We start from the raw sequence: 20,535 nt of genomic DNA on the forward strand, positions 1-20,535 counted from the left end.
AATTCACATTACTGGACTGTGGCCATGGTATCACAATATAAATAAACACTAACTCCATTAAGCTTAAGTCTGCTTTTAGAAGACATACTGACTAAATTAGATATATGGTAATTAATTATTATCAGAACTTGAGATCCTTATGAATCATTTTGTTTGTTTGTTTTAAAAAAGGTCAAAATGCACTATTTTACTTAAAGCATCTCATACCCAGAGGTGCCTGCCATGCATTTTCCCATCTGCCTAGACTATTCTTATGTGAAAGCTATCTTGATATGAGCATTAGGAAAATTCTTGGACCATAAAATACAATATTAAAATGTAAAGTAAAAGAATATGCCTTTATATCAATTTCTATTAATCCATACAGGAAAATGTTTTAATGTTTTTCCAGGTAATAAATTAATAAATAAAAATTAAATAGCATTTTTTGTTATGTACTTACATGGTAAAGTGGAACTGTATTGTTTTCTGCTAGTGCGAAATTCAAGATATCTTGCTGTCCAGGTTCAAGCCTAACGTTAACAGTAGATGTCAACATAGATGGACTAATAGGGTAGTTTGGACTGCTTGCGCTTTTGCCTTTTTTTCTTGACCTACGACCTGTGTCCCTTTTGCTGTCCTTCTGTGTCAAAGGCTCTTCTTGGATAACCAATATCTTATCATCACTCAGGTACCGCAGAAGTGAATTCTCAGAGTCAGTGGTTGGATGGAAAAAGGTGAAAAGAAATACAAGTGAGACAAAACAGATAATCTAGATTTCATTCCTACAGTCATAAATAGTAAGGCAAGTTACCAGCTAAATACAAAACCTTGTTTTCCTTTACAACAAGTTTATTTTATTCTTATGTAAGTTTACAATAAACATTGTGCTATGATATTTCAAACATATAGCTTGTTTCAACCGAATGTGATATGAAGTGTGTTTAAGCACAAGGGAAATACAACTCAGCTGATTTTTCAGTTTTTACATTTACACAAAATATTGGCTGTCATGAAGAACAATCTCTCTTAAATGTGTGATGTTCCACTAAACTACAAAACAATACGATAAAATGAAATGCAAATGTTAACACTATTTAAAAATGTTAACAATTTTCTTTTCCCATCAAAAAAACTACAAGAGTTTGAGATGAGACATGGAACGGAACCTTTTAAAAATCTATTTTTCATTTGTTAACAAATCCTGGAATCTAGGAATTCAACCCTAAATCTTCAAAACAGACCAGTTTGTGCATTCTTCCTCAGACTGTAAATCACTCATCTCGGTGAGAGAGTTGCTGAACAACACTATGTGTTTAGGACTACAGAACGGGAGCCATTTACATACAAATTTGGTTAAAGAAAAATCACCTACATTTAGAAAAGACATATGGACTGGTCCGAGTAGACAGAATTAACACCTAACTTAATGTTATCATTAAAATCTACAACAGTAGCACTTAATAAACACACAAAATGATTTACAGTGTGCGTAAGGTACTGTTTAGTTAGGGATAATTACACAAATAACAAGCAGAGTTGAGCTACAGTAGAGTCATGTATGCCGTCCTCAACTGTGTTAACAGATGACAGTACTTTTCATGCTTTGCAGTCTTTAAAACACACAGCATGAATGTTAGGAATTCTTTCCAGGGTACATCACATGCATGTCACATATCTTTCTAATCAGTTTATACACATACACACTTCTAAGCTTTATGCAATTAATTTGAGTCAAAATTATTTTCACAGAACTTTACATGCCATTTTGAATGAAAGTTTTGATTTAAAAACTGATTTTAGTTACAACAATTTGAACTGAATGGCATCGATGATAATCCAGCCTATGTTTAAATATCTCCTCTGCTGGACAATGTCCACAAACCTTTTGCAATGTCACAATGAATTCACTACTGTGTTCTCAAATACATCCCAGTCATTTGGCCACAAAGCAGAACATAGCACCAATCTCATAGTAACATTAGATAGACTGTTCTTCTAATAATTTAAGGTTTACTTTAAAAAAAATGTTTTGTAAACTAAATCTCATATTTTCTTAGTCATTACCGAAAGGGTCCCTGCTTTCCATCTCCTACTGATTTCTTGCTCCTACAGATTGTGTTTTGAGTATAGTTTAAATTTAACCTGACTTTTTCAATGGACTGATCATCATTTATGTTCAGCTGTCAACCACAACAGTGACTCTTTACAGGCAACATCTTTAAGCTAAGCAAACTTTACAGAAGAATCTTCATTAAAGACAGTTTTTAACCAGCAAAACATGTACCTAACTTAGTTTTTGAAGTTTCAAGTGTAGATTTTACAATACACTTCTAAGTGTTCAAATCAAATCTGCTTTTTACATCAAATTATTATTTGAACCATTCTAAAAGATGACAGTTAACTTATAAGATAGACACGTATCATTAGAAAATTAGAAAATGTTAATATTTCAAGTTCTTTCTGAAATCAATTTTACAGACCTAAAGTTTAGGACGGAAAACATAGGAATAATTACATTCTTTGTAAAAAAAAGTTTGACAGCATACATCTGTATATTTCTTAAATTATTTTGAAAGGAAATGTACTTTGTCTATTTCAGAAGGAAAAGAATAATCAAAAGAACAGAAATTAGATCAACAGGAAAGTCCTATTCTCAAATCCTAATACTTATCGCTTATTTTACAGAACAGTAAGGATCAAGAACTGATTGATATTAGCACATATCTTAGTCTTTTTTTTCCCCTTGGTGTTTATCTGTTGTTATACCAAAAGTAAAAGCCTAGTACTGATATAAACTGTACCAGTACAATCTATTTTCTGTGGCAATCAAAAAGACTAGATTTAGTTTCTTTGATGATATCTTTGTGGTTCTTAAGTTAAAAAAAATAAAAAAACTTCCTTGGGGAACAGCAAAGAAAAAAAAGAAAAACTCACCACGGCTTCCTCTCTTGTATATGTTTTGTTCCTTTGACTCCCCTATCCAGCTGTAGTCAGTAGGCATTGAAACAGGTCTTAAATCACCTGGAAGCAAATCAAGGTGAACCAATATAATTTTTGAAGATCAGAAATAGCAGGCTGTAGAATGAGTAATGCTTGCACATTAGAGGCATGACATAACCCCTCAGAGCAAACATTTTTATCAGCACCTATACATTATTTAAGCTACAGCATTCAGAATCAGTTAAACACCACATATGTAAGATTATCCTCTTCATTATATGAGGGAACGTACCAACGATTTTGGTGAAATTACTTGTAAACTTAAAGTAGTTTTAAGTTCTTTTCCAGAAAATATTGGTCACTCATTAAACAGATCTTTTGAAATAAAAAAAAAGTTATTAAAGTGGCTAATTTAGAATCATAGAATCACCAAGGTCAAAAAGACCTCTAAGATCATCCAGTCCAATTGCTCACCTATCACCAATATTTCCCACTAAACCATATCCCTCAGTACAACATTTAAACATTTCTTGAACACCTTCAGGGATGGTGACCCCACCACCTCCCTGGGCAGTTCTGACCACTCTCTCTTGAAAAAGCATCTTCTAATGTCCAACCTGAATCTCCCCTGGTGCAACTTGAGGCCATTCCCTCTAGTTCTATCACTAGTGACATGGGAGAAGATGCCAACTCCCACCTCATCACAACTTCCCTTCAGGGAGCTGTAGAGAGCATTAGTAAAGCTAGAAAGATCTTTACTACAGCTACAACATGACATTTTTATCAGTTATATAGTAAAGCCTATCTGACCTGGAAAACCACACGTAAGTAGTGAAACCTCATAGTTTCAAGCAAGATTAATTTCAAATGCCTTAAAAACATAAGATGGAATGTAGCTTGCTAATAACAACAACAACAAACATTCAGGCATTAGAATTTTAATTAAAGTGATTTTATGGTGATATGGTTGAGAGATATTCATGTACATTATTCATTCCCCACTATGGTATCAGCAGAACATCAATAGCAGACCATTAAACTTGGAATACTACAAAAACTGACTATAAAGCGTAACCACTTTGTTTTGTGACACTAATACACTCAGACAGGGCCAGATGACAGACACCTTTAAATTATTGGTTAAGTTTTGCATGACCCACAAAATCATGTGTGCCAGCTGACAAGTACAATAGGTTTCTTAAAAAAACAAACAAAGAAACACAAAGAAGTCAACAAGACAAGAATATGAATGCACATAACAAATTGAAATGAACAGAAAAACTTGACAGCTTCTGTTCAAGAGAAGAAAAGTCTGAAACCCTGATGAGATTTGTAACACACAAATCCCAGATGCCACAGCATAATCAACATTAAAGGTGGGAACTTAGGATGGGAAACACACACAAGTGAAGAAAAAAGCGATTTTGCATGCTATTTTAATTGTAAATTCTTTCCCAAATAAATGTAACCTGTGAACTTGTTTTACAATTGCATCTTGAATACTAATAAGACAACAGGAAAATGACTGCGTGAAACAATAGAAATTGAAGAAAACAATACTGATTATGATACCTTCGTCTCTAACACAAACAGAAGAGATTTGATATGCATTGCTACAGGATCTCTAAATGCAAAAACTCTAAGTATGTTAGAGTCAAGACTAATATTAGATAATAAGCCTTGAAAAAAACAAAATGCACTGCAACCACGATAAATACAAACTTAATTTTCACAAATGCTATGAAGAAAGGAGCCTGTTTGCCTCCATGGACTTTGCATATATTATCAGCATTGAGGGTCTCATTTTCCTCAGTATTCTTCTATCTACCACCAGCTGCAACAGAAACTGATTTCTAATAATCACTTTATTTCTGGCAAATCCCTGCAGGAATTTTTCAGCTGCAGTTTGTGTGAGTTCTAGCAATAATGAAAGCATCTGTTCAACCATGAAAGACTTCAAAAGTCTCAATTTTCCTGTTTAGCCCATGGCTATTTGGTTCCAGCATCAGATGCACATTTCATAGACCCACCAGAAATCTTGTCTTTCCACAGAGACATACAGTAACTTTGATGAATCAAATGTAAATCTTCAAGTCAAAAAGTAAAAACGTACAGTATAATAGAACAACATTTGGAATTGCTGTTAATTATCAGTTTAATTTGACCTGTAGTTTAAAAAAAACTTTTGTTTAACAATTGTTTTAAAAGCAAAAAAGAAAAAACTTCCTTAGATTTACAAAATATTCTTCCTAGATTTTATAACACTGTCACAAAGTTAGAGAAAATCAGACAGAACTCTCCATTGTAAAACCAGTAAATTTGCATACTATTATGGTCAGGCACAGAGCCCAGTATTTTAAACTTGAAGTCATTATGTAGCAGGATCCTATGAAAGCATGCCAAATTCATCCATCTGCTTCCAATTTTAATCACAGTTAATATTTCTCTTTCATTCTAATTTTATTATAAAAGGATGTCGCTTATCAGGGAGATAAATACAAAGTTACTATATTTAAGATGGAGTATCACTCTTCAGTGTTAACCTGGTTTCGGCCCTCTCAAGCAGTGAGTAGATGGCTGTAGAAGTTACTAAAAATATTCTACGTAGAACAAAAATCGTTAAAATTTTATCAAAGAGGAAGGAAGTATGTTTGGGTTTTTCAACAAAATGAGAGAAAGGAAAAAAAGGCAGAGTTGGTGGGTGTAGTACTTATTGATGGCATCATAAATATTTGACAGAAGATGGAACCTAGCCTTAGGGAATGTTAAGTCCAAAAGCAGTCAACATTGCTTTCTCTGAGACAGAAAAAAACATGTCATTTGCATCACCAAATACACATATAATCACAGTTTTGATTATAAATATTTTATCTTAAAATTCTGTAATCAGTAGAATTCTGAACAATAACTTACTTCCCTGAAAATTGAAACACTCAAGAAAGCACTCTGATATTTCAGTTGCAACACCAGAAAGATCATTTTCAGAGATAGAACTAAGAAAATCCTCATTTTCAACAATTATTTTTACACAGATATACACATATGCAAGCACATATATGTATAACTGTAATTATATGAGTATACATACATAAAAATATTCTAGTAAACAAGAGTTGATTGTTGTTTTAATAGTATCAGATATTTAAACAGTCATTATTTGAAGATATTGAAATATATTTATAGTATTAAAATCCACTGTAGGACACTACTCAATTATGCCTCTTTAAGATAGTCTGAATTTTCTCTAACTTTATATCTTACCGATATTTCAGAGCCAACAGCACACCATCTAACAAAGAATGGTAGGTACTTTGGGCTGTTGTAGTACTCATACTACAATTTGTAAATCCAGATAATTTGAAAATGTTAAAGAAATTAAGCCTACCGTGAGTGGGTGTTTTCTCTCTTCTCCGCACCCCTGCAGCTCTGCTTCTCTCATAGTCAGAGCCCACAGGGTGGCCTTCACCTTCAATTAACGTGTAGTATTTACCACTTTCATGTTCAAGAAAATAACTTGGAGACTCAGAGCCTTTCATTCCAGACTTTCCAAACTTGCTGATGTCATCACAAGACAATATGCCAATTTCATCCCTAAATATAGTAAAACAGAAGATTATGAGGAAATAAACCATTTCATGAAAAACCTAAAGCATACCAACTGTCTATCATAAATAAATGACAAATGAATGGTAATTGAATTTCTGTGTGTGAGAACTTTTATGAAAGTGATTCAATTCAATTTCAACAAATGTAAATTAATAAAATCATTAGATTCAATTTTAACTGCAAGATAAACATAGCTAACCAGGATTTTTTTTTTCTTGCATTTGAAAAGGAGAATCAGTAATTGTTGTAATATGAAATGACAAGGATTTCCCTTGCAGAAATTCATGCTATTGAACAAGGTACAAGTCACATAAGAGTAAGACTAAATGAAGAAAGACTTCTTTAAATGCTTTTCTAGTTTAGGAAAACCAGTTTTTTCCTCAACCTGTATCTAGCTAATTCAAAGCTAAAAGTGTCTCATAAAAATTATATGCAGCTTAAAGCATTTCCAGCTCATAATTTCACTAAATATTTAGATGAGGGTTTTTTCCCCACTTTTATTAATCTAGTGAAATTAAAGTCTAAAACTTTGTTTTTCAAGACCTCAGACTCATTAGGAGTTAAATACCTGGGGCCATAAAGTCCTGACATTGGAGAAAGAATGTAAACATCCTGGAGTGCTGAGTTTTCCATTTTGGAGGACATGCCCATTGTACTTGTTGGTGTTGTGGAACTGCTTGTTGGGCTGGTTGGAATTACAGGCTGCCAAATAAATAAATAAATAAATATTCAGAAACATATGAATAATAAATTAATGCATTCTGCGATTCAAGCAACATTAAGCCAACATGTACGATTTCACAAATCACACCTTCTTTTTGAATTAGCCATTTTTAGATTACTGATGATTCATACAAAAAGATGTCCATGGAAACACTGTTTCAGCAAGAAGTTCAATGCCAGTTATAAAAGAAGCTAATAAAAGACCATCAAAGAAATCAGTATAAAAGGTATCTCATGGAAAAATCTGAGATCCAAAATCAAACTATGTTTTTTAACCAAAACAAAAAAAATCAGTTGAGGAGAAAATATTAAAATACCTTATATAAGACTAGCTACAGGAATCTGGGAAACTTTCAGTGAATGAAAGCACTCAAAATAATAATATTGATTTCTACAGATTTATTGTCAACAATTGCTTATTATTTTTCACTGAAATCATAGTTGTGGTACATGTATCATGAAGGTAAAAAATAGGTTCTATAGCAACTACTATCAATCTAAGCAGTAAATATGCACATGATATGTATTTCAAGTATTATTAAAATTTGAGGATTTTTTAGGATTTTATTTTTTTCTTAATTTTTAGATAATGAATTTTGCACCCAAATGTCACAGGGATGTCCAAGTCAATGGATACAGGACTACTAAACAAATATTCAATGCAAAGATATATACACAAAATCTTTTTTCAGTCAATGTGCAGCCTGTTATTTTCATTCAATAAATAGAAATTATTTTTATGTAGTATTAATGAGATAATGATATGAAAAAATTCAAATACAAAATTGTGCTTAAATAGTTACAATTAGTTTTTTACCTTGAAAACTATGAAGACTAATGGTAATGTTTCTGAACAGAAAGTTTTATTTCTTCCAGAGATAAGCATTGAAAATATACTTATGTCATTCAACAAGTATAAGCTGTTTTAAATATCAGCAAAGGATATTTTTCCATGAGAAAATCAGTCTGCATAGGGGTCCAAATTATTGTCTTCTCTGCTTATTGTTAATTCTCTCTTATTTAATCAAATGTCTGGGTTTTATCTTTCATTTCATAAATACAAATAATTAAAAAATGACTGCAAAAGACAAGCATCATTCATGACTGACTTTCTAATTCCTTGCCTGAAGATTAAGGACTGGTGCAACCTGCACTATTAGCTATGGCATTCACTATACCATCACTATTTCCCCAGTTATGATGTGGCAGTAGTAGTAAAGAGACTAAACAGCAAATATTCCAGTAATCCCCCAACTTACCTGCAGTTGGATACCTAGTTTTATATTATCACCATCAAGACTGACAAGTAGAAAATGCATTTCAGACTCAGAAAAGAAACTACCTATACAAGTCTCTTGTGAGTAATTCCCAGAAATTGAGAACTTTCCTGTTCACTTTAACATTTAGGTTTTTTTTTTCTTTATATTCTGAATAATATCTGTTTCTGTTTCCCCTTTCTTTGGCAGCAAGAAAAGAAAACTGTTTTTATTTTTCCTCATATGGTTTGTTTCCAAGGACACTAATGAATTGTACTGTGCTCTGGATTTTCTCCAACTGACTAAACTAGGTCATTTTAATAATAGCAAAAATCATCACAGCCAGGGCTATCAATTAAAAAGGTGTCCTCAACTTTTTAAATTTTCCATCTCAGGTCCAGTTAAAATTCTTAAAATTGTTTTCTTGACTCTGAGTGTGTGTGAAAATGATTGCTTGACATAATGTATGAGAAGTCACTCATGAGCAAAAAAAAAAAAAAAAAATCCCATGAAAAACATTGAAAAACAAGAACTTCTGAAAGTAACACACCAGGTAACTTGCTGCTAGCTATTCATAATTTCTAACAAGAACAGCTCATTATAAGTAGGATAATTAAGTAACGCTTAAAAACCAGAATGAAAATGAAACAAATTTGCCCCTCATCAGAAGTAAACAATTGCTTGCCAAATGGAAAAATTCAAACTGTTTTGGAAACAGATACATTGCTATGACTCAGAGTGTTTTGCAAATATTGGGGATAATTATATATTGTATCTATGTCAAAAGTGCTGTTCAAAACAATAAATATATGGCCCCAGTGCACCCTGCAAAAAACAGCAGGACAAGATCCACGAAGCTGGTGAAGCCCAGTAATACAGCAACAAGAGGCTTGAACATGGACATCCCTTACCTTTTGAGGGGATTTGATGATTAAGGATGGGGCACTGAGTCTCTGCTTTCTCCCTTGAAGGAATAAACTCAATCCCCAGAATTCCCCTGATGGGTGAATTCACAGAAAACACACAGGCGTCACTCTTCTATATGGATTGCCTGTGGTAAGGGAAAATTGGGCTTTGTAACTGTGTATCACCCTATGAATTCCTATAGCGTGTCATTTTTGTCAGAACAGATTCATTCATGCCAGCGATATGGATAACTAATTGCTTATTGGACAAGCTGCTATTCAGGAAGGTTGAATGTTCAACAATAATACTACTCCTCATAAGTACGAAACAAAATCTTAGTACTACTACTACACCAGTATTTCTCACATACTGGCAAATCAGTGTGACTATGGTGTGAACAGCCAGTACATTAACAGTACGTTCACGTCTTGTGGATTTATAAGTTTTTGACAGTTTAAATATACAGCTTTTTTGATTTCCATGTTAATCTAAGCAGATGTTATTTTCCTTCTTTGGCTCTATAAGCATCTGTTCTCATAATGTTACAGAACTTATCTTTTGTATAAGTTTTATTATGTATTTATTATCTATTTAAGATCTGAAATGAGCTACTTAACTAGAATTATTTGGGAGATATTTATTAAGTCTCAGGGCATGGCATACATTCTCTAATATGTAAGAATTATTAGAAAACTGTCAGCATTGAAAAGCTTTATTACTCACATCACCAACTGGCAGATTCTATAGCTCAAGCAAAAGAATAAAAAGTTTAACGTTCTGGGTCAAGTACTTGTAACAGAAAGGATTATTCTCATTAGAAAATCTCTAGGAATAAAAAGAAAAAATACAATAAATCCTTGAACTGATTGAAATGACTGGCGTGCTCATTTAAAAAAAAAACACAACAAAAACAGAACCCTGTTTGTCATTGCAGATGAAAGAACCATTGAGTGGAAGGATAATCAAAGAATTTAAAAATGAAAATTTTTTTGTAGTGTCACATAATGCCAAATAGAGACAAAATAAGAAAAAATGGCATGACAGACATGTTTCACTGAAAGATAACTGAAACAGAACTTCTATTTTGACAGAAGAGAAACTATAAAGCTAAGAATCATAGAATCAGAAATAGTACAGTTCAATGAAAAAATACCATTTACACCCATTCACAGATTCTGTATCACTGATGATTCATGAATGAACTTCTTGTTATGTTTTTTTAACATAACTATTACAAAAAATTAAAACCTATATGTACCTTAAGCAATCATAGAGAAAGCTGACTTTAAAAAATTCCTGCTGAGTATCAGATAAAAAATATTTATTCACACCTCTGAATTTCAAGTTCTTAAATTTTATCTCTGAAATTCTGTTGTGCTTTTTTTTAATAAGAATTATATCTTACATTTTAGCATTTTACAAAGGAATTCATTACATATTTGAATCATACACATACTTCATGTAGCTATGTACAGGTGTGGCTGTATGATTTCTTCTAAATAAATTTATTTGACAACTCTTGTAATTCTTCTAAAGAAAAAAATATTTATATATCCCATCAAAGACTATGCAACATCTCTGACTTCAGAAGAAGGATTGCCACTTTCTAGGTAACTGCCTAATTCCTTTAGGATCTTGCTTTCTGGTAGTTGGTGAGGGGAGGGAAGCAAATGTTTGGCTCTGTTTTCATGAAAGATTTGGGTTCGCTTTATACAATATACCTATATTTCCTTTCTTGCCTCTTCAGCAAATAAAGGAGAAAGGAAAATATAGAGGGAAAAAACAGACAGCTGTTAGTGAAAGAATTTTTAGCCAAAAACTGATCTGAGATTTGCTGTTTAAACATCACAAATAGTATGTCAGGATGGAAGAATGTTCTGCACGTACTCTATCTCAGGGTGTATTATGTTACGCTTTTTTTGTGATGGTCTGACATTTGCTGGATCATTTTCAGTCTTGATCTACTTTAACTCAGACTTTATTTTGCAGACTGCCGCTTGGCCAGACATTCCATATCCTACATTCACGTAGCTGGTTACTTTTAACTAAAGTATAAAACCTTGTCTACGCTGACTGTATTCCACTTAGTTTTGAAAGTCTGTCAGATAGCTTCTTGATGCTCCAAGATCAAATTTAATCCAGAAGCGGTAGAAAGCATGAGAAAAGCAAATAAAACCAGAAGCTTTCCTACCAATTCAATGAATTAAACTGATCTGGAAGTCTAAAAACTGCCAAAGTCAAACAAAGGCAAGGACATCCTGCAGCCATCAACAGGGAGAGGGAAGTGAGATCATTGTTTTTCAGCAGCATCAAGCTGTTAGGTCAGCTGTCCAGGAAACACAATACTTAGTATCATCTTGAAATTAATTATGCTAGTTCCAAGTCATTAACAACAACAGTAATGACTCTAGATCTAGGTGAGAAACTGGCAAAACCAAAAACTGCATTTGGAATTGTTTCTAGGTCCTAACACTTGATATGATTTTTGTGGACCGAAGGATAAAGAAGATGACAAGATGTTGAAGACCTTGTTAAAGATTTTCAACATCTTATTACAAAGTCTACTATTAAGAAATAACCCTGGGAATGTTACTTTTGTTTCCTGAGATGATTCATATATGTATTGAAATCCTTCACTATTATTTTCTGATATGGAAGAACATCCTAGTTACAATGACACTTAAAGAACCCTTTGTTCTTCAGGGGCTCTTGATTTCCAAGTCATCAGAAGAAAACACATCACAGAAAGTGAAAAGATTGAAAATTCTACAAAAGAGTTCGGTGCATTTTAATATATCTGACTACCATGACAAAGGGTGATAACTTTTGTGGAAAATACCATGTTGTATGCACAGCAGATATTGGTTTCACACTGATATAGCTTCCTGAATTTGTGATACCTGTGAATTACAATTCTTTTATGTAGCAACATAAAGAGATGCTCTCTATGGAAGCAGTATTGCAAATGCCTTTCATTGTCTCTGGAGACTTCATATGAAGTTCACAGACAGACACACAGTCATACTGCTAGAGAGAAAGACATTAATCCTCTGCCCTTATGACAGAAAAATCTGAGGGGATCTCAGTCTCCTCTGAGTGTCACGATGTCCCTTTCCTATCCCCCAGTCAAGATAGTCACAGGGAAAGGAAAGGTGGCATGAAACAAAATGTCGGCTCCTGAGCTGCAAGGATTGCACAAATTGCTTACATGAAGTAGCTGTATAGGATGTAGGTACTCTGAACCATGAAAGATCCAATAAAAGGCAGGTGGGAAAAAAATTGACAGCACACGTCTGAAGGGTTTGCTTTGCTTCATTCATGTAGAAATGATTTAGAAACACAATGTATCACGTGCACCAACCAAACAACTCTGAACCTTCCATGTTACAAAAATACATGAACTTACTACAGAATATTATACATCATTAAAGATAAAATTCATTATTGAAAGCAAGTTTTTAAGTTAGTAACTGTGCGTATTTGTGTTCTGTTTATCATGTTTGTACCACACGTTGATTCTTTTTTTCCCCAATCTCTATTAATTTCAAGAAATATATATGGAAAAATATCAGAGGATTCATTAGCATTGCTACCAGAAACAAACTGATAAGAAATGTAGACTGCAAGGACATTTTTCCTGAAATACAAGAGGATTCTGCCATTCCTGATTAAAACCAAGCACTTTTCATAGACTGGGAAGAAATGAAAGCAGAGAGAGGCAATTGCTAGCCAGAGCACATTACTCACTCTTTGGCTGCCTAGCTCCTCAGTAATATTATGTGTAAATGAACTCCCGTTGTTCCCAACTTCAGGAAAAAAAATGAGGAAAATAATTTGATTCATATAGTATTATTATATTATTGATTCATATAGTATTGCCACACAGGCCTAGCACCCTATTTCAAAGGAACTGGGAATCCTTTTTAAAGAGGATTCTGTTTCTTTTATTGGAAAGAACAGTTCTAGGTATTTTCCCTTTAATAGTGTGAAGGATTTACCTTGACACCAGAGCTGCAACAGCCTTCTTACCTGAAGTGCAAGAGGTTTCCACCTGACGTTCTTCAAAAGGGCAGGAGCAGAAACCAGGGTATTCTGAGGACGTTTTTTCAAGGTTAAAATCACGCCATTTGGGTCTTCCCGCAATGCATTGACCAGGTTCTTTAACTGCCAGCCAACCTAAGAAAAAAATTCCATAACTGAGTCTTGAAAGCTTTCCATTTAGCTTTAGATGTGAAGGAAGGCTTCTATGAGCTGAAATGGTCTATTACTTCCTGCTCTTTGCTAACACAAGCAGTTTTTATAAAGTATATCTGATTACTTCTGTTGGACTGAAATGATGTTGGTGAAGTAGGGTGATTTCTGCTTTTTTTTTAAACCTAATTTCTCAATAAAATAACATGTAAGTGAACACTATCTACCTTTTAATAATTTGTAAGGTCACTGTATATTTTAAATCAAGTTTGCAAGCAGAATTGATATTTAAAACATAGTTAGGACATGACAAGTGCTGCAAGGGATTTCAGCAAATGATTTTGCAAACACCAAATTAATTACAAATTACACTTCTGAGAGAAAGACAAGCAAAATTCATTTTGTTGACTGGGTAACCTTTCCATATGTACTTCGCTCATGAACAGATACAGCCTTAGTGCTTTCAGAGGTATCATTAATGGAAAACAGAGCAGACAGACAGACAAAGGAAGAGGAGCTAATTATTTTACAGCAGAGGGACATGGTGATGAGTCAATTAACAAAAACCATAGGTATATCCCTCTTTCCCTCCAAAACTTACTAGTTCCACTTCTCTCGGAGCACTCTGTGGGACAAATCAAATGTTATTTTATTCCCAGCAAGTATCAGGAAAAAAAAAGCTTTTAATGCATGCAACATTTCAATGTGATCATTATAGACAAATGGAGAGTATTTTTTATGACTTCTCAGATAGAAAACTTTGCATTCTCTGTTAGCTGAGGACTAGTTATGGAATAATTTGTCTGGATTCTTAGTTGAAGCCCTCACTGTGGAGGAGGTAGACATACTATGCTTTATCAACATATATAACAACTTTTAGATCCTACCTGAATATAAATTATCATTTACTTGATTCATCCACACACACACCAGATACAGACGAATAATTCAAGTTTATTCAAGAATAAAGGGGAAACAGACATACAAAAGAACATCACTAAAACTGAAAATATTTTGTGTCTCTCATAAAAAGGTTATTTACAGACATTTATTGATCTTCTCGATTATTTCAATATGAACTTATATAACCATGAAACGGAAAATAAATAATAGGTTTTTATGGGATTTTTTTTATTCATGTTTTACAATACCCTATCACCCTGAATGGGTGGAGAGGTTTTGAATAATATAAAAGATTATATATTTATGCTTATGCTAAAACTAGTCTTATGTTTACATGCTGATGACTACATTTTTCTCGGGTGCATAGGCACATGAGAAAAAAATATGTACCAAAATGGTCAGATGTATAAATTCAAAGTACGAAGTGAAATTCATTAAAATTCACATTTTTAAAAATTAAACCAGTATTTCTCCCTAATTTTAGATAGTTACATATTCTCTTATTAAAATACTAGTTTAAATATAAGAACAAATTTGGCTCCATGAATTCCATAAATTCCTTCCTACGTTTGCATTTTTGTCAATACACTCATGACACTGCCTAGATAATCAGATGTCCCACAAGTTTTGAGCTTAACTCTACAAGTAAGTGCGAGCACTCAGTGCCATTATATCTGCTGTATTTGCTATAATTTTTGACTAAGCTTAACTGGTAAGTTCACTATAACAGTTTTACCATCACTGTTATTATGATCAGTAAAAATAATAAAAATAATATTTAAAAAAATCATTCAGAATCAGTGCAGTCTATAAATATCATTACATCAAATATGATTTATAATTACTTTCATTTAGAGGAAGATAGTAACTGATTATACATGAAGTTGGAGAGAAAATCATAAAAACAAGCATGAATAGATCTCAGTTCAAATCCTCTTACAAGAGCCTAAGAGAAGATAGGCTAGAACCCTATTGTTTTTATCTGATCTCCACAGTGGGCTGAAGCCAGGATCCCAAAAGTGAACACTTGTCTTGGAAAGAATTGCAATATGTGTCATAGTTCTAAAAAGGATATTAATAGCCTCTTAAAGTTCTATTCTATTTTTACTGTTGCTGGAAAATATTCTAAAAATGCATTGGTCAAAGGAAAGCAGAAAATGGAAGTAATTTTAAAGAGGCTACAACTGAAAAAAAATACATCAACTTGCATTCCATACAAAATAGTCTAGTTTGTGTCCTGCTTATAAGATGACTGAATATATGTATTTTTTACTTATTTATAGAATTGAAAGTGAAATATTTTTTATTTTTATAGATGGCTGTAACTTTCAGTATGTTGAAACCTTTAGAGTTCCACATGCTCCTTTTAGATAAGAATGATAAATAATTAAGTTAATGATAAATTATTCCAATGATAATCTTAATGACAAAACCATTAAATACCAAGATCTATTAAAGAACAGTCTGCAATCATTACTACTAGGCTATGATAAAATGCTCTTAGGAATTTGGACATGTTATTATTAATTGTATTACTAAAAATATCTTTGAGAAAATAGAAGTCATTACAGAGGATTAAAAATTCTTTGTTGAAAACCAGTCCTTCAGACAGAGTATGACATTTATTCTTAAATATTCTTTAATAGTAATTATCAACCTCTAACTGTGGTGAGATGTGGTCAGTAAAAGGATATTTTGGTCCTTTAAGTTTTTAACCATTCAGTTAATCAGATTCTACAATATGGGTTAAGACATTTCACTCAGTATTGAAAGTTAAAGTTAACATAAGATTAAAGAAGAAAAAAAGGCTAGCATGATGCTTTATTTTCCTGAATAAATGGAATTGGAGCAATTAGAATACCCACTACATGTAAATCAACAAATTCAGGACATTATTATGTTCTATTTGTATGACATGGTAAAGCTCTAGTCATGGTGCAGTTCTCTACTAGACATATTTACATAATGTAAGACAATGCCCGATTTCTATGTATGTGCTCTTGTGGTAAACCAGGCCTACAAAGTAGTGTGAAAAGTCCCATATGCCTGTGGTACACCTCGTTCATAACCCAAAGAATATGAAAAACACAGTCAGAGGGCTGCAATGTAGATTACCACCAAAGTGACAGAATCATAGAACCATTAAGGTTGGAAAAGACCACTAAGATCGGCAGGTCCAACTGTCAATCCATCCCCACCATGCCCACCCATGATCCTCAGTGCCACAACTACTCTTTTCCTGAATACCTCTAGGGATGGTGACTCCACCATCTCCCAGGGCAGCCTGTTCCAATGCATCACCACTCTTCCTAAGAAGTCTTTCCTAATATTCAACCTGAACCTACCCTGGCACAATTTAAGGTCATTATGCTTGTCCTATAACTAGTCATCTGGGAGAATATGCACAATGTTTCTAAAGAGAAAAGATTAAAATCACAGGAAATTAGATACTCACAGGCTTAAAATACGTTTAACTTCATAGCATTAGCCAAAAAGAAAAAAATCCTTATAATTTAGATATTAAAGATAGAATCACAGAATGTCAGGGATTGGAAGGACCTTGAAAGATCATCTAGTCCAGTACACAAATCAATGTAATGTAAAGGAAAATGGTAAGAGGTAGGCAGAAATTTAATTTCTTTTTTGTGATTTATTTTTAGGATTGTTCAATTAATATTTTTTATTGATTTGTACTTCTGCATTGTAAAAAATTGGTTCTAGTGAAAAAATTTTGCACTACTGTTGACTGTTTCAAAGTCTTAATTTTTTCAAAGAAAGTACAAGGAAGATATTTTGCGGAAACAGGTGCATACACTAAATTTATAACAGTTCAAAATATCAGTCTTTATGATATTAAATTTCTTTATCACAAGAGTATAATGATATAAACATACACAATGCTGTAGCAATTTTGTGTATCTAAAGCTGATAATTTTACAGTTAGAACTGCATGAGTAGTGTGTTCAGAAAAACAGCTCATTCACTAACCTACATTCAACTAGTTTGTCTTCTAGTTTGTCTGCAATAACTTATTTAGTCTCCCAGTATTGACTTTGCTCCTTCACAGCGCATTTGTGCATGAGTAAGCCTATGCATCTATTAAAAGGAACTGAAGAAACAGCTGAACTGTTGAACACAATGATGCTTAGAGGATTCCAGTAGTTAAGGCCGCCACAAGAGTTACTTACCTCCATACTGATTTCTTTAAAAACTCAGAGTGGCACTAGAAGTGCTTAGTCAACAGAATACCTATATTCTTTTCTCTGCTTTTCCTGAAAGTTCTAGGGATAAAGCATAAGTGTATTTCCTCAGTTCCTTTACTACTTTATCAAAACCTATACATCAATTGAGACTCTAAAAACATCGAAAACTTACAAGAAATACAAAAATACATAATGCATCTCACAGAAAGAAGGTAGATTAAACTTTCATCCATTTGTGACAGTTGTGTGTATTAATGGTATCACTCGACAAGCTGCATTAACTAAAAAGGAATTTAAGACCTGCCTTGCTATGCATTTGATCAGAAAACCAATTGTACAGAATAACATTTATGAAATATTTAGAACATATGACATTGCACACCACCTGCAAACAAGTAATTTTGTTTTGACTCCAGTAGGACCTAACCCCTATATGAACCAGGCCAGATGTTTCCCCTCAAGGCTCTCTGAATACATAAGCAAACCCATCTGGATATTTACTTGAATCTTAACAGCATGACCTTTCTTCATATTTTCATTAAAAATAAATATGTAAATAAATAAAAGGACTGTGTGAATTCAACTTTTTGTTAAGAAAAAAGACATCTTTTTGTATTTTAAAGCTATAATTCACTTTGCCTTACAATACTGCTCAGGCTAGGGGACTAATCTAGGGAAGCAGTTTCATTAATACGGATATCAGAAATTATTATTAGGCTGCAAGATCACGAGGCTACTTTTTGTCACTAAATGGAAGCTCTTCATTAACACTGGTGGCTGATTTGCTCTCCTCATTTATTTCTTAACTGTTACTAACAATAATTGATGGTGGAATTATAAACATTCTTCCATTAACTTACAGAGTGATTTTCATTAAGTAACAGAGAAACAGTGGCAGGCTGAATTCTTAGAGCAATATGTGGACATTTCTTTACAAACCAAATTATTTATTCTGTGGGTAGAAGCTGTAATTCTCGTGACATTTTCACTTCAGTTTTTTATCTTTCTTTTTCCTCACTGTGTTGTGAAATAAAAGTAGATCAAACACAAACAGTACAACCTGGTACTTCATTTACAGACATACCTCCATCCACAGTGAACTTTCATTAAGACTCAAATTTACAATTCAATACACATACATCTGCAATATTAATTCAACAAATATTTTAACATCAATAAGTTAGCACTGAAATTTACCAAACTGTTGCAGGGATCTTAATTTTGTTCCTTCTCATTTAAAAGATACAGATTTGTGTTAATGGGATTCAGAATGCAATCTACAGCAACAGGAATTTGGGCATTTTATACATCCAAACAGTGTTCATGTTGTTCTTGCTATTATCAAAGTATGCTAATTGACAGACAATGAGCAGTATGAAAGGGCATTAGGCTGCTGTTCATGTATTTATGTAGCATTCTTCACTCCAGAGAATAACCTTATCAAGTATGAAAATGCATCAACATTACCTAATAATAATAGCTATTCAGAGATAATGTACTAAACACCTGTAACAAACACAACAAAGCAAAGGTGTTGGAATAGAAAGAGCCTTTCCAGGCATCCATTTGTTTCCTGTTCTGTGTAGTTGCAGGCAACTATAAATTAATCATTTTTATCAGTTCCTCAATCACTATCCTAAGCAGATCTCTCTCAAATTTTTAACACAGATCTACCTACAGATGTTTGTATGGATGTTTGCTCTTCTACTACATTATTTTTTTGGCCTTAAATTGTTCCTCTCCTTTCCTGGCCTGTATAGTCTCTACCTGTTAAGACAGAGGAATTCTATTTCCTCTCAAACCTAGCTGGCTAGGTTAACCAAATTAAAGTCCTTAAAAAATTTAAATTAAAGAATCCCTTCATCTGAGACAGAAAATTTTCTTTGCCTCCATTACATTTTTAAATGTTCATATGTAAATTCACCTTTGATGACTGCAAATGACCTGAACAGTATTTCAGACAAGATATTACCAATGTCAAGACAATGGCATTAAAACTCTATTTCCCCTGGAAACATGTTCTTGATTAATTCCGAGTTCATCTTTGCCATTTTCAGTCACATCACCTCCGTGGCGATGAGTCGATTTGGGATTAATTACTACATTCTGACTTCTGGATTCTCGCCAGCTGCTCCTGAGTAACATTTAGCTTTCAACATGAGTTACTAAAAGCATTATTATTGCTCTCTGTTCTATTAAATGACCTTCAAATTCTAATCTTCAAAAAAAGTTCTCCATTTTCTGAAAACTGAGTTTTCCCTAGTTAATCTAATACTTTTGCGAACAAAAGTAGATCAAATATTTTACAGATGGTCAGATAGATCAGTATTTGTTTGGATCTGTAAGATTTCTGTTGTCTGAAAAACGATCAAAGGTAGAACATTAATCATTTATTCTTCATAAACGTATATTGTATTTTATCTAACATGCCATTTTCTACATGTCGTTAATCATCCCTTTCTCCGGAAATCCCTCCATAGTATTTGCTAATAAGTTTTCCTCTTTATATTTCCACAACATACAAAGATATCCTAAAGCAGAAAATTCATTAAAAACCTGTATTCAGGAACTTGCAATTGAAGTGTCATTGTCTTTAGCAAACTTAGGTGTGGATTATTAGCCTTAATTTATCAACTTTGCTTCCATTCTGAATAGGTATATATTTCTGTATTTTTTTTTTTTTATGACTGGCTTTCTTCTAATTGTCCTATATTTTATATTATTCATGTTATGGAAAATGGAAAAAAATGAATATTTCTTAGCACTAATTTTACCCTATTTTCACTGCATGACAGTCCCAATCTTTTGATTAAAGAATCAATTCC

General features: G+C 33.1%; 1 protein-coding gene across 3 annotated transcripts in view; it reads right to left on the minus strand.

Annotated features, from left to right (window-relative positions):
- LOC101749809 (connector enhancer of kinase suppressor of ras 2-like) overlaps nt 1-20,535 on the minus strand; it is a 176,869-nt gene that overhangs the window by 51,832 nt on the left and 104,502 nt on the right. For all 3 annotated transcript variants that reach the window (XM_040699584.2, XM_040699583.2, XM_046940483.1), the window contains exons 11-15: nt 13,443-13,589; nt 7,097-7,230; nt 6,308-6,513; nt 2,917-3,003; nt 443-696 (exon numbers count right to left, since the gene is read on the minus strand). In XM_040699584.2, coding sequence (XP_040555518.1) covers nt 443-696; nt 2,917-3,003; nt 6,308-6,513; nt 7,097-7,230; nt 13,443-13,589 — 828 coding nt within the window. The remainder of the gene's footprint in view (nt 1-442; nt 697-2,916; nt 3,004-6,307; nt 6,514-7,096; nt 7,231-13,442; nt 13,590-20,535) is intronic.

This window comes from Gallus gallus, chromosome 4 (genome assembly GCF_016699485.2).
Source record: "Gallus gallus isolate bGalGal1 chromosome 4, bGalGal1.mat.broiler.GRCg7b, whole genome shotgun sequence".
Lineage (NCBI taxonomy): Eukaryota > Metazoa > Chordata > Aves > Galliformes > Phasianidae > Gallus > Gallus gallus.